This window comes from Sylvia atricapilla, chromosome 4, assembly GCF_009819655.1.
Source record: "Sylvia atricapilla isolate bSylAtr1 chromosome 4, bSylAtr1.pri, whole genome shotgun sequence".
Classification (NCBI taxonomy): Eukaryota; Metazoa; Chordata; class Aves; order Passeriformes; family Sylviidae; genus Sylvia; species Sylvia atricapilla.
Genome location: NC_089143.1, coordinates 7,012,972 through 7,027,789, shown reverse-complemented (window position 1 = coordinate 7,027,789; position 14,818 = coordinate 7,012,972). Strand labels below are relative to the sequence as shown.

The 14,818-nt window shown below is 43.9% G+C and overlaps 1 protein-coding gene across 6 annotated transcripts in view; it reads left to right on the top strand.

Moving 5' to 3' along the window:
- Positions 1-7,044: 7,044 nt before the first annotated feature.
- Positions 7,045-14,818, top strand: part of SLAIN2 (SLAIN motif family member 2) — a 33,807-nt gene continuing 26,033 nt past the window's right edge. For all 6 annotated transcript variants that reach the window (XM_066317040.1, XM_066317037.1, XM_066317038.1 and 3 more), the window contains exon 1: positions 7,045-7,484. In XM_066317040.1, coding sequence (XP_066173137.1) covers positions 7,132-7,484 — 353 coding nt within the window. In that variant the 5' untranslated portion in view covers positions 7,045-7,131. The remainder of the gene's footprint in view (positions 7,485-14,818) is intronic.

The window sequence follows — 14,818 nt, the reverse complement described above, 5'->3', positions numbered from 1 at the left end:
GGAAGGGGAAAAAAATAAAAAAGAGATCTTGTATTACTTGTGTTATACAGTGATATGCCACCTCTCAACTAACATATTCTCTTTTTTTCTCCAGACTCAAGTACCAAAGTAATATCTCAGGCTTCTTTGGTAATTGTTTTGCTTGCATACAGTATTTTGGTTACTCATGGTCACACATCTTCTTTTCTTGATTGCAAATCTTAATTACTTTTGTCAGTATTAGCATACTGTCTTCAGACAGAAGCAGAGCTTTGTTAAATACAAGCCATTAATAAATCGAGCATAAACCTAATTTAATTGCAAAGTTTTGTCTATGCAATGTGATACCCTCTCTCTCTTATTCAATAACATTTTTTTCTGCAAATCTAAGCAAAAAGACATTTAAAACACACTGGCTTTTCCAGCATTTCAGACTTTTCAACACATATGAAAGCTCCTGACTTTCCAATTACTTTGCATTCTGAAGATTTGGGGTTTTTTCATGGTAAAAAAAGTGCAGAGGAAAAACTGATTTTAAAACTTCTTGAGTGCCATGAATTCTTTTTCCTTCCAGCACTGGCTTGTTAATAAAGGCATGTTGGGAGAGTTCTCAGCAAATTTAGGAACTTTTTCTTTGAGTGATAGAGCAGCAGGTTGCTTCATATGGGTGGAGACATGTAAGGTTTCACTCACTGTTACCCAAGTGATTAAAATCACTGCACTCACAACTGACCATAAATCACAAATCTTCTTGACAAAAGAAAATCCTTTCCCAATGTTCTGAGACATTTGAATGTCACCACAGCATTTTAAGTATGTTGAGCTCAGCAGTTTTTTAAAGAGCAATTAGGTGACTTCCAAGTGATTGATAAGCATGAAATACTGGTAGCTAACTCCATGACAAAACTGAATTTGCTTTTCCTTTTTTTTTTTTTCTTTCTCTTTCTTTCCCTCTCCTCTCCTCTCCTCTCCTCTCCTCTCCTCTCCTCTCCTCTCCTCTCCTCTCCTCTCCTCTCCTCTCCTCTCCTCTCCTCTCCTCTCCTCTCCTCTCCTCTCCTCTCCTCTCCTCTCCTCTCCTCTCCTCTCCTCTCCTCTCCTCTCCTCTCCTCTCCTCTCCTCTCCTCTCCTCTCCTCTCCTCTCCTCTTTTCCTTTTCCTTTCCCTTTTCCCTTTTCCCTTTTCCCTTTTCCCTTTTCCCTTTTCCCTTTTCCCTTTTCCCTTTTCCTTTTCTTTTTTTTTTTTTTTTTCGTTTCTTTCTTCCTTCCCCCCTTCTCCTTCCTGCTTCTTAAAAATTGTAAACCAGACTAAAAATTTTCGGTCAATTTCCTTAGAAAGTACCTTGTTGTATCTGAGTCATTTAAATTTGGCTAAGTTTGCTTAGTTGCTTAGTTGAAGTTTGTGAAGCACCTTAATTTGTCTGGATGTTGTTTAAAAATTTGCCAAGGTCCTTACTCTACCTTAATGTTCTAAAGCTTGCAAATAAAAGTTTGTTCGTTGTCGAACTTGCAGATATTTTTGTTGTTTCTCCCTTGCACCACCCAGAGTGAATCAGCCAACCTTCCCCTAAATCCACTGAGACCAGGGCACAAGAGGTGTCTGCAGTGACTCAGGCCAAAGAAGCAGTGGTCAGTAGCACAAAGTCTAATCGGGGGTCAGTGCCTAATACTGTAGCCTACAGGTCAGTCCTGTTCAATGTCTTCTGCAATGACAGATGATGGGGCTGGGTGTACCCTCAGCAGGTTTGCTGATGACACCACCCTGGGAGGAGCAGCTGATACACCAGAGAGTCATGCTGCCATCCAGAGGGTCCTCAGCTGGCTGGAGAACTTTGTGAGCTTCATCCAGAAGTGCCAAGTCCTGCAGCTGAGGAGGAACAACACCCTGCACCAGCATCTGCTGAGGGCCACCCAGCTGGAAAGCAGCTTGGCACAAAAGGGACTGGGGTCCTGGTGGACACCAGGTCAGAAACCACCCAACAACTCCTTGCTGTGAAGAAGGTGAGTGGTTCCTGGAGTCGTTCCTGGTGTGGTTCAGATAAAGCATTGCCAGCAGGCTGAGTGCTGATTATTCCCTCCTTACTCAGGAGCCAACATCCTGTGTCCAATTCTGGGCTCCCCAGTACGAGGAGAACTAGACATTGCAGAGTCTGGCAAATGGCCACAAATATGCAGGGACTGGAGCCTTTCTCTTATCAGGAAAGGCTGAAGAGCTCAGACTATTTATTGCAGAAAAGAAAAAACAGGGAGCATGGATCTTACTAGTGCATATAAATGCCTGAAGGGAGTATGCCAGGAGGAGAGACACAGCCTATTTCCAGTGACGGGATGAGAGGCATTGGGCACAGACTGAAACACAGGAGGCTCCATCTGAACATCAGGAAACATTTTTTTTACTCTGAGGGTGACCGTGCACTGCACAGGATGCCCAGCAAGGTTGTGGAGTCTCCATGCTTGGAGACAGTCAAAAGCCACATGGACACGGTCAAACAGGTGGCTTTGCTTGAGCAAAATGATGAACCAGATGACCTTCAGGTCCCTTCCAACCTCAGGCACTCTGAAAGTTTGTGATATGAAATATTTATTACAATGCTCAACTGTAATGATAATACTTGAAAAGGATTGTCAGTACACTAATTATAAAAAAACTAAAAAGGTTGAAGTACGTAGATTTCATGGCATGCCATGGATATCAGCCTCTTTAGGAATCTGATTGCCCATTATCCTAGAATTGCTCTGGCTCCTGAGCAAATACCTGTTTAAAGATGGTGGTAGTCAAAACGTGAACATCTTTTTTTTTTTTTTTTTTTTTTACTGTGCAGAGAAAGAACAGGCATACACATTCATCTAAAGAGCTACATTTTCTACTTGATGATACCAAAGATAGATCTACTTTCAATAGCAGAATCTGGCTGGAATTTCCCCTGCCCTTCAGGCAGGCTTGGAACTTGATAATGAGACTGATGTACTGGTTGTGGGTTCTCATCCATGACATTGTCAACAGAAAACACTTTTAAAATTATTCATAAAGACTTTTTAAGTGTATTTATGCACAGCTCACTGCTGTTTACAGTTTTTAGGGGATGGGTACTGAAGATGTGTGCAGAGACACTGACTGCATTTTTTAGTTTCTAAACTCCAATTTAAAGGGTGAAACATGCCTCACCAGTGATGAGTCTGATATGCTCAGAGGCATCTTTCATAAATAACTGAAGTTACAGTGTTGGTTCTTTTAGTAGAACCAGATGAACAGCTCTGACTTTAATTCTGAAAGGGACAGATTATGACAGGAACATGCTTCTTACACTCTGTACGCAATGTGTGCCATATAAAGTAATGATAAAGAATACTTTATATTTGGTGAAAGGCTTGGCTCAACACTGCCTAACACAAACATGTGTGGGCCTGTTGAACCCCTCCTTTGAGAAGTCTGGCAGGCAACAACCCTTCCACAGGAGAATAAACAAAGCTCTTAAAACCAGCCCCAGTTTTCCAGGCGTCAAGTTAAATATTTACAACAAATTTTCACTTTCCACCATGTACCTGCCCATCTTCATGTAGTATTCCCCCTGAGGGATTGTTCTCCCAGGTGACAAGTGAAATCAAGGTTTCAAAGTCAGATTCTAAGTGTCAACAGATGTAAAGACAACAATTCAGCAGGTCACAGTGGTGAGAAACTAACCACAGGGCTGTCCATGCTAGAGAGCTCAAAGGTCAGCAAAACAAGACTCCTGGTGGCCTTTTTCTAGGAACCACTCGTCAGAAGGATGTGTGTTGAATTATTTGAATGACAAGAGAGTTCTCAGACTTCCTTTTCTTTGGACAGACTGCTCCTCATTTCCACTCATCTCATGAGTTTAGAACCTGCCCCAAGTCAGACAAGAGAAGCACCCATGCATGTCCTGAGATCTGGAAAATACTGCTGTGGAAAAGCTGCTTTTCACCTCCCTTTCTGTGAAAGGGGGAAACACAGCGTGGGTGCAATCACAGCTGTTCACAAAACACTCTGCAACAGATCTAATTTCACACAGAGAGGAATTTCTCTTGCTCTTGTGACACAGTGGGAAGGTTTCATTTTTGTGGCATTACTATCAAGTAACATTATACTGTATAATCACCCAGGGGCCTCTGCTTGGGTGTGGTCTCACATCTGGCCAGCACAAGCTTGGAATCTGAGGAACAAGAAGGTCATGGAAGCCTATTATTAACCTAATATTTCATAGGAAGCTTATGGTCCAAGCCTTGCTGCTCTTCAGTTCCCAGCACAAGGGCCCTCACAGCACAAAAATGAATGAGAAAGCAGAATCATGGCTCTTGAGATTCGGAGCACTGACTATGGTGACTATTAAACAGTGACTCCCTTTGTTCGTTTCTACTGCCCCTACTCTTTGTAAAAATAGCAGATAATTCAGCAGTTCTGAAACATTCTAAAACCTTTTTCCTCACTTTCCTTCCCCTTTGTCCACACACACCTGCAGGGAGTGTATTTTGTGGGGATAAAAAATTGCTACAGCTGCTGGCAGCAAAGCAATGGTGTCAGCAGGGGACAGAAAGTTGCAGTAGGAAATCTGGGGAACAGACAGGCCATAAAATGAAATAGGGGAAGAGGAAGGGAGAAGGAAGAGGAAGCAGAGGAGAGGCAGGATGCAGGCAGTGCACTGACCACTATGGAGCTCTCAGAGCTGCCTCATCACCTAACAGAGGAGGCCCTTAAACACGACAGAATCACCAGGAGCAGGTGCAGCTTTGGCAGCAGCTCCCAAGAGTCTGGATCTCTTTGTGGTCCTGGCCCTCCTCTGCACTGCCTGTGTACATCTCCGGGCAGAGCCCTTTGTCACAGCCCCACTTCACACTCTGTCACACTCCCAGCTCCAGCCACCACTCCCATCCTGATCCCAGTAGCTGCAGTACAAAAAGGATTAAATGCCTCCTATTGCTACCATAAAAACATGAATCATTCAAATGATTGAGGTTTTTTTTGTGCCACTGCTGTTTGGCCTGAGGACAGCTATAGAAAAACAAAGAAGTTATATTGTGTGGTCCTGCTGTAAATGTTCTAATTCGGAATAAACTTCCATGCACAGGTTAACACCCACCAGCCACTGAATTGTCAGCAGTGCCACTGTAAGTGTCAGTGTCATGGAAAACCCTTATTGTAAAAAAACTTAACGTAATAGTTTTCCTTGCCCTTTGGAGGACTACAAATTCTGTTGACAAGCAACTGTTCTCACAGAATACATCTGGATTCCCTTAAGGCACGTGACTTCGTACCATATCATACAGACATAAAGAACAAGCTGGATTTACAAACTGATTTACTGACCAGCCTCTAAGGAGTTATGACAGTCATTAACGTGGTGTCAGTGAGCAGAGTGCCAAAGGCCTCAGCTCATGAGCCAAAACTGTTTAGTAGGTCTATAGCTGTGAGAATTATACAAAATCTGTGGCTTATCTGCTGCTGCTAAAAAATTTGTTTCACTTGCAGATAATGAAGACATTACCATAAGAGTAATTTAAATTGCTTTGTTAAAATATACCAGCCCTGATGTATTTTGATACAGTTAAACACTTCAGGTGATAATTGTTTTGGGAAAACAATGACATAAATTACATTTATGGATCAAAGGCCTGGATTCTGGTGAGAAGCTAACAGTAAAGAACCATCCCTGAATAAACCCTTAAATAATGCTGTACATACAGAGAATGTAATCTGTGAATGCATTAGGGGAGAGTGTTGCATAAGGCAAGGAAGTGACCCAGTCTTGTTGGGATGCTGTAAACTCATGCCTGACAGTCTCAACATGCCAGCAGTCCATCCACCACACCTAACACAACCCAGATTGTTTGGCATTTACGGCCCCTAAACTTTGCAACTTCTCAGCACATCCCACAGGTCTGAGCACCCCAATCTTATTTTCCTTCTTCCCTTCCTGAGCCTGGTAAAAACTACTCATGGCAGTGTCATCCCCTGCAAACTCCAGCCATCTTCAGGCCACTTCCTGGTGTTCTTCCTCTCCTCAGCTAAAGCAGGCTCCAAAATGAAGCTCCTGAATAGATGGAACTTGGGAAGAGGCAAAAATTGTGAAGGAATTAAGGACACTGTCTCTCAGTGGCTGGGGGAAGTGGGACACAGCGTCCCCACAATGCCAGCCAATGAAATTTGGAGACAATTGGTCCCAAGACACAAAACATCCCAAGAAATAGGACAGGAAGCAACGGGCAGAAAGCAATGCACAGGAAGTGCCACCTGAATGTGAAGAACTTCTTTACTGGAACACACTGCACAGTGAACAATCCTGAGCTCTGGGATGACCCTGCTTGAGCGGGGAGGTTGGACCAGATCAAAGACTGGTCCCTTCCAACCTTACCCAGTCCGTGATTCTGTGACAAATCCCCAAGCCCCACCAATTCTCTAAACCTAAAGATGTAAGTTTTGTTATGGATGGCAAAATCACCAGAACCTTTAAAAGAATATCCATATACTAATAAAAGCGTACACTCAAAGGAGCCTGGACTCAGTTCACACCTCCGTCATACACAGCAGGCCCAACACTATCACCTAGGCCTTGGACCAGGGGCACGCCTTGCATTCTTTAGAGGTTTTGAACATTTCTGGAAGGTTTTGAACATTTTTGGAAGGTATTCCGGGGCTTCCCGTACAGCTCCACTCTGGGACGCAAGACGGATCACCTCAGGAGCGAGCTGCCGCAGGCGCCTCTCTGAAGGGCCCAAACGGGGCTGAGTCACAGCCTCCCGCTGCCGGGGCCGGGAGCCGCCGCCATGCTCGGCCATCACACGCCATTCCGTGCCGTGCCATTGCATTCCGTGCCGTGCCGTGCCGTGCCGCTCGGTTCGCGCAGCGCGGCCCGGAGCGGAGGCGGTGCCAGGGGCGGCGGTTCCGGTGCCCGGGCGGAGGCGGTGACATGGCGGCGGCGGATGTGCGTCCCCGGCCCCGCCCCGGCCCCGCCCCGGCCCCGCCCCGGCCCCGCCCCGGCCCCGGCCCCGCCCCGGCCCCGCCCCGCCGCCGGCCGCCCGGCCGCGCCCCGGCCCCGCCCCGGCCCCGCCCCGGCCCCGCCCCGCCGCCGGCCGCCCGGCCGCGTAGACGGGGCGGCGCGGCCGCGTCTCCCCGCGCAGCCGCCGCTCTGCCGGCGGCCGCCATGGAGGATGTCGGCTCGGGCGTGAACGCGGACGCGGAGGTGCGGAAGCTTCAGGAGCTGGTGAAGAAGCTCGAGAAGCAGAACGAACAGCTCCGCAGCCGCCACGGCGCCCTGCCCGCCGCCCCCGTCAGCCCCAAGCGCCTGCCCAGCGCCGGGCCCTCCTCGCCGCCCCCCGCCGCCTCCCCGTCGCCCGACGGCCGCTGTCTCAGCCCCAGGGCCTCCGCCCGGCGTTCGCTCCCCGAGGAGCCCGGCGGTGGCGATGGCGGCGGCAGTGGCCTCCTGGACGAGGCGGCGGTGCTCAGGCCGGAGGAGCTGGAGCGGCTGGCCGGCTGCGATGAGGACGAGACCGGCTGGTGAGGAGGCGGCCGGGCTGTGGGGATGGCTGGGGGGCGGGTTGGTGAGGGGGCGGGCAGGGCTGCGCTTCTCCCTTCCCTGGCCGCGCTCGGGGGAAAGGGCTGCTCCCCGGCGTGCGCCTCGTGTCGGAGGGGTCTCGGGGCTTTGTGTGCGAGGCAGCCTCGCCCTCTGGGCTGGGTGAAGGGCGTGCTGAGCTCTCTGAGGCGTACCCGAGGCTGCCGGGGAGGGCTGCCCGGCTTTCTGCGACGGCGCTGGAGCTCCCCGCGGCCCGCGGCTCGGCAGCGTTACCTCGGGACACCCAGCGGGCTCCGGGGCTGCCGCAGGACCGGCCGTGTGTTCGCCGGTCGGGAGGCTTCGGGAAACTTCAGGGAGATTTCTAGCCTAGTTCAGATTAGCCAGAGGTACTGTTAGGTTTCAGACATGCGTCAGGCAATTTTTGAGCCTCGATTTCTTTCGGCTGTAAAGATAGCAAATGGAACACTTTTTCATCTCGTAAACCTGTTGCCCTTAGGTGCTCTAATTTATTGCTGATAATGTGGGATCACGGCTTCCCTTAGGTGGTTCCTCGTTATAAATGGACTGCTTTCCCTGCTGCCCCCGCAGAAACAGCTGCAGGTGGCTGTTTGCCTTGTCATTATTCCACCTGGATGAGCTTCCACTGAGAATCAAGACTCGCTCTGTCCAAAGGCCACGCTGTCTCCAGCTGTCATTTTGAAGTTTCCTATGACAGTCGTTGAGGGGCAGCCTCAGAGCTGCAGGAGAAATAGTGGGGAGGAGCACCGTGTCAACTGTGTCAACAGAGAAAAGGGAAGCATGGACAGGGACAGAAAGTGTAACCCTGTCTTGCAGCAGAACTGGTTGTAGGTCCATCTGCAAAGGTCCTTGGAAGCAGACAAATTTACAAAACAAACAAAAACGTCTTTCAGAGTTAGAGACGCCTTTAAAAATGCTGGAATGATTCCATGCATGAGCAATGCTTTGGTTGCTCAGGGAGGAGACAGTGTGTGCGCTTCCTGGGAGAAGTCGTTTGCCTGACGTTCAGCCTGATCCACTGGAGAAGTATGAGAGCATAAGTTTATTCTCATCCAACACTAAATTAACACAAGGCATCATCTCCCAGAAGATGAGTCTGTGCAAGGCAGCTACTCCTATTTCTCACTGTGTGCCTTGTAATCTACAAGGCCTTACAGCCCTTGATGGAAATAGAATATGGTGAATTTGCACAGCGAGTTTGGAGTGGGATGGCCAAATTTGTACATGTCATGAATTCTAGTGACAATAGATCTTACTGTTTTACATATTAATTTTAAATCATGGGAAACATAATGAGTCTCCTAAGTGAAAGTGAATGTCCTGGCAGAGTGTACGGTGACAGTGGTGGCATAAGTGCTGTGTGTTTTTGTTGACGCAGTTCTGGGCATGGTTCACTGAGCACTGCCCTGGCTGGTGTCAGGTGTTTGGCATCCAGTTATTGTGGCACTGACATGTTTCTGTGCAAGTTCTAATACTCAAAAGACAGCAAAACTTCGAGGCAGTCTTTTGCACATCTTCATTCCTTTACTATATTTTGGCAACTGTAATGCTGAAGTGTTTTAGCAGTTTTTGATCTCAGGCATGGGACACTGACTGAGACACAAGTGCATGAAACAAAAAAAAAGCAATTGTAAAAATTGTCATACATATCACAAAATACAGACATGTAATTATTTTTTAAAAAGTCTTCTGCTGTATTTTAATATGCAGTTAATGATAAACAAGGTTTGGCTAGGTTGATGATTTTTTTGTTCCAAAGTGCTTAATAAAAATAGGAATCAAGCTCTTGGAACTTCTAAACACCTTCTAATTCAACTGTTGAGACACTAAATAGTCCAGCCCCTTCTATTTTCCTGTGAAGGTGAGATGACTTTGTATTTATGCACTTGATTAATGGAGGTTATTTCTCTTAATGAAATTTGAAATTTTCAGAGGGCTAATGGAGCAATCTAAAAGAAACAAGCCCATGAAGATAGGAGGGGTTGATGTGAATAAGTGGATTTCCCTTAAACTGTTTCATAAAGATCCTGCTCCTAAGGCCTTGCTTATGCAAGGTCACTCATAAAATAATTTATTCAATTGAAAGGGTGAATGTACTTGATGAAAAGTCCCATATGAACTCTTTGCAGTTCAAATGGATTTGGATCACTGCTGCTTAACCCAAAATCCTGTTTAAAATATGGGATTATACACTGTCAAAATCAAATGCCTCTAAGTAGCTGAGCAGAACTCTTGTGGAAACAAACTAAATTTAAATGATTGTTTGTTCATAAAAAATTGATTCATCTTGCCTGTTTTGCTTGTCTGCATAGAAAAGTTAAGATTTGTCTTTACTTTTGATTTCAAAAGGACCTTGCTGTGGGGAATAATAGGTGGTAAAGGTGCTGGTTATCACTGTTCTTTTCTGTTTTGTAAAATACAGACCTTTATTTACCCCATTATGAAATTGCATGCCTTATCATGGCAGAAGAAATAGTTATCTTAACTGTTAAAATTACATTGTTTTAAATGTAATGCTCACATGAGATTAGTGGCTGTGAATTAAAGACAGAACACTTGATACTGTGATTGAAATTGATACTAGAGTGTGACATGTTTCTTTAAATCTACATTGTGGAGTTGATCAGCTTATTTTTAGCTTTTAATTCTTTGGATGTGTTTAAATAAGTATACAGAAGAGAAGTGTAAAGTGAAAAAGTAAAAGAGGAGGTGCAACTATCAAACCTGTAAAGGAACTTGGACACAGCTGTTTAATAGCAGCATTAGCTATTAAAACATCCTTACGCTATTAGTGAACTTTGGGAGCATTTGTATTTTTGCTTGATTGTTTTTCTTCTCTGTGGTTAGTTAAATCCAGATACACTTTAAGTTTTAAACATTTTTGCATGAGACAATCTTTAAATTATGTGGTAAATTATTAAAAACATTTCATTGACTTCAGATTGAGTTTCTTGTCCATATGCTTCTGAAGGCTGTTTAATATGCTGAAACTTTCTTCCTGATAAGGTGCTGAAGGTTGGAGATGGGCACATCTGTAGTTGTACACTGTACTGAGCTCTGCACAGACCCATGGAGACTTTGCTTTAGGCCTCCTGATTATTTCCTCCAGTTATCAGTGACTTTCCTAATCTACTCTGTGGGTGTTCCTGTTTAGCTGTTCATGAACCAGATTGCATCAAATTTAAATTTTTTTTTTTTTCAAAATTCAATCTGAATGGGTCTTTTCTTGCTAATTAATTGAAAAGACAAAAGGGCAGAAGGGGTGACCAGAGTGGAGAAATCTTCAGAGGAGTGGCGTGCACCTCCTTGCCTGACTTGCTGGCTAAGGTTGGGTGTGGATGTGCAGCACCTTGGAGACATCTGGATAACAGTGTGTGGGGTGTTTGTCATGCTGCTTTTGAAAAGGGTTTATTGGGTCTTGAGTTTATTGCAGGATAACTGTGCACACGTGGGCAATTATTGTAGATAAGTTACAGTGGGTCCAGAGCACAGTAACTACATTTGTGATAACTTGTTACACTGTCACTCATCTCAGCTTTCTGAGAAGTTTTGTTTTCAATGGGAGCAAAACATGCAGTGCCTTTCTTCAAAATTTACTTGCACCATGTGCATGAGAGAGCACAAACCTTGTTGTGTATCTATTTTTTACATAGAATTTCTTAGCAAACTTTGGAACAGTTGTGTCCTCTTAAAATGAGAGTGCTATAAAAACTAGCCTAGCACCCATATTTTCATGTCAGCATGAAGTCTCCTTGGTAGGACTAAAATAGCTGACAGTTGACTGACCTCATTTACAAACAAAAGGCAGTTATTGTGTATTTAAAATTAAATTAATGGGTGTTTTTTATACTAACAAAATAGCTAAAAGTAATAGTTCCAGTGTTTTTTAAAACCTCCAATTGATTAGTTAAAATGGAAGGCACATACTTTTACTATTATACTCACTCTCATTCAGCAGCTATTTCTAATTTGCACCTGTTTATAATAGTGTAAGTTTCCATTCTTGCCATCCACTGTCGTTAGTTGGCCAAGGGCCTGTTTGAGATCCACACTTGTCCTCTGTAATGGTTGTCTTCCATCTCCTATTGCTTGATGTCCCTTGAGCACTAGAATTGTTTTGGAATCCTGGTTTGTCACAGTGAGCTGCTAAAGTATACCGTGACTGTTTTAGGGTAGACCTCCACCTGAATGAATTCCCACTGCTGAAATTACATTCCAGCATTTCCTGTTCAACTGCTACATTTCACTGTATTAATGTGGTTTATGCCCCTTGGAAGCCGGACAGATTCTAATCAATTTCTGTTTTCACTTCTGGTGCAAGTGAAATTGCTGCTTTTCATTTTGTGGCAGCTAAAAAGTCAATTTGATTTAAAGCTGTTTGGGTTTAAGCAAATTCAGGTAGTGTCTTCACAAACTAGAAAGATAATACAAAAGGAGCATGTAGGAAAAGCAAGGGCTATGGAAGTTGCCTGTTTTATCATGAAAAACAACTGGTAACATTAAATAATATTCATTTGATTATTGTCTTTGAGACATCCATGTTCATTGTGAAACAGATATTTGAGGACTGGAGGAAGAATCCTGAGGAAGAACAATTCCCATTTCTGACCTTTTTTTGTGATAATTATAACTTTTAAACATGTTTGATATTTAGATATAGTGAAAGCTTTGACACAGGTTTCCTTTACTTTACTGTCCTAATGATTTTCCTTAGGAAAGTAAAGTGTCCTTTCCTTTCCTTTCCTTTCCACAGGTTTACTTTCCTTTACTTTACTGTCCTAATGATTTTCCTGACATTTACTACATAATCATGTCTTGTTTAGGCTTGATTCACATTTCTGCTACTTGTAGGTGTTGGTAGAGCTTTCAACCATAGTCATTAAACAGAATTTTATTTTGGAACACATTTAGTACGACACAGAACTTCTTAAATTTTCTCTCTTCAATGTAAATATCAAAAATGCTCTATTTGAGCACGTATGGTCTAACAGATTTCTTATTACAAGCTTCTCATATAGTGGACAGTTGTACAATTTGTGTGATAGTTCTGGGGAAGGTACATGATGGTGGTTTTGATGGCCCATTTCCCATTCTACATCCGTTTCTGACACATACATGTTCTTTTGGATGAGGAAATGAATAATGACAGTAATTTCCAGCAACTAGTTGGGGCACAGCAAATTGTTTTTAGTTGTTGGGCGCAGAAGGATAGTTGTGTTCTAAATTGCAGTCTTCCATCTCTTGGATATTCTTAATTCTACTTTAAAATCACATCATGTAGCTGAGATGTGCCATTGTAATACGAAGTTTTAATAAGACTGTCAAAGTGTTTTTGTAGTATTCATATTCCAGAGTTTATACTCATAGACTGGAGTCTGCTGTAATTTGTGCATCTCTCTGAACTAGAAGTATTCCATGGAGTAGAGCTGAAAATTTATAATTACAGGCTAAGCAATGTGTATCTCAGCTACAGCTGTAGCACAGGAATTTTGTGGGGTGGGGAGAAGGAAAGGAAATCTGTGGGCCACGTAAGTGCAGGGATGTCAATTTTTTGACTGATTTGTCTTTCAACCAGAGATGCTTTTCAGATCTTTACCATCTCCATTCAAAATTCGTCCTAAATTCTAATGTGCTTAAGCCACTTCAGGTAGAGTTTCCTGAAACTTTTAAATGGTCTTAAAATAGTTTAGATTGACACTTTTGTGTACTAAATTATCTGTTTCCAGGACTCTCCAGTATTATCGTCTCCTGATATATATATATTAGAGTAGCTTTTTGCTGTGAAATTTCCTTCTTGTATTTCAGGGGCATTTCTTATTGATCTGTCCTTGGATTTCAGCTTTTTCTCCTCATCATATCTTCAGGTTTTTCATCTTGCATTTGTATGCATCATGTTTTGTGCGCTCCCATTTAATTTCCTTTATTGTACCTTCCAGTTTTTGCTTAAAGCTAATGTAGCTAAAATAAACCAGCTCTAACTTCCACTTGCCATCTTTTTTCTAATTCAGATTTCTGACTTCATGTTGATCTGCATGTTTTCCCCACACTCTTACACTGAGCAGTGGAAGGATTTTGACACAAAAAAGACACTTCCTTTTTTTTTTTCCCAGTTAGAATCTCAGCTTCTTGTTTCATGCCTGTGGCAACTAGCCTCTTGTATTTTAATGCACTGGGAGGTGTTCCTCAGGTGAGGTAATCTGTACACAGATTTTCCACTCCTGCTGCAGTGGTGTGTTCTTTTTCTTCAAAGCCTTTTCTGACTCAGCTGTGTCCCAGTGCAGCGTGCTGCAGCTTGCCCCATTTGGCTGACATGATATATGCTCGTAGTCACTGTAGTCTTCCTGCAAAAGCTCTGCCCTTTTCTGTGCTGCATCTTCCTGGAACTAATCACTAGAGCCCCTGGCTGTGTTCAGGCTTAGGTTGGTGCTGCTGTGGTTGACTAGTAAGAGCCAAAGGAAGGAAACACTAATGGCTGCAGCAGAGTCATAGTGTCTGGTCTTCTTAGTGTTGTTTCGAAGTAGATCAAAGCTCCTGAGCTCCTTTTAATACACCATTTTCTTCTGCTTTACCTTATGTCACTGAGTTGTAGAGTCTTGACTCTGTTGTGGAGAGATTGGAGTATATGTTTCTGGTGTGTTAGCATTTTTACTATGGGTGACAACTAGGTCATCAGCTTCCTCAGTTGTTTTCAAGTTCCTGTTTTGAGAGAGTTGATTTATAGTGGTTAAAGATGTATGAAATGATTCTGGTGATCTTCAGTCTTGAAGCTGCTGTACTGCTCATCAGTGCTGTTGTATTGCTGTAGAATGCATTAACAGGTACAAATGGGATCTCTTCTGGAAGGTTCTTCAGCTCAGAAGGACCTGTATCTTTTGGGTCAAACAGTTTGACAAAGAAGGCCACTTAGCTGTGTCAAGTTACTTGTACATGCTTCATGTGTCTATTCTTTTTCTGATGTTGGGAAGAAAGAGGTAATAGAGGCATCTCTCTGATTCTTAGCCTTTCCCTTGGTCCTTTTGGTTTCTGTAAAATCCAAGGTAGGCAAAGAAAGTAGAATTAAGTGAGTCTCAAAACTTGAGATTGACTGTTCTTTGTCAGGTGGGATATTAAGATCACTGCTTTATAGTGAGACTTCATAATTGCCTGATGTGCAAGAAACTGCCCTGAAAGAGCTGTTTGTGTGACTGCATCAGTGTGTTGTGAGGTAGTGGAGTTGCATGAGATAGGTATGTTCTTAAGTTCTGTCTTTCCTTGAAGTCTAAGTTATGAAACAAAGGTTGATGAAGGAAAACAATTGACT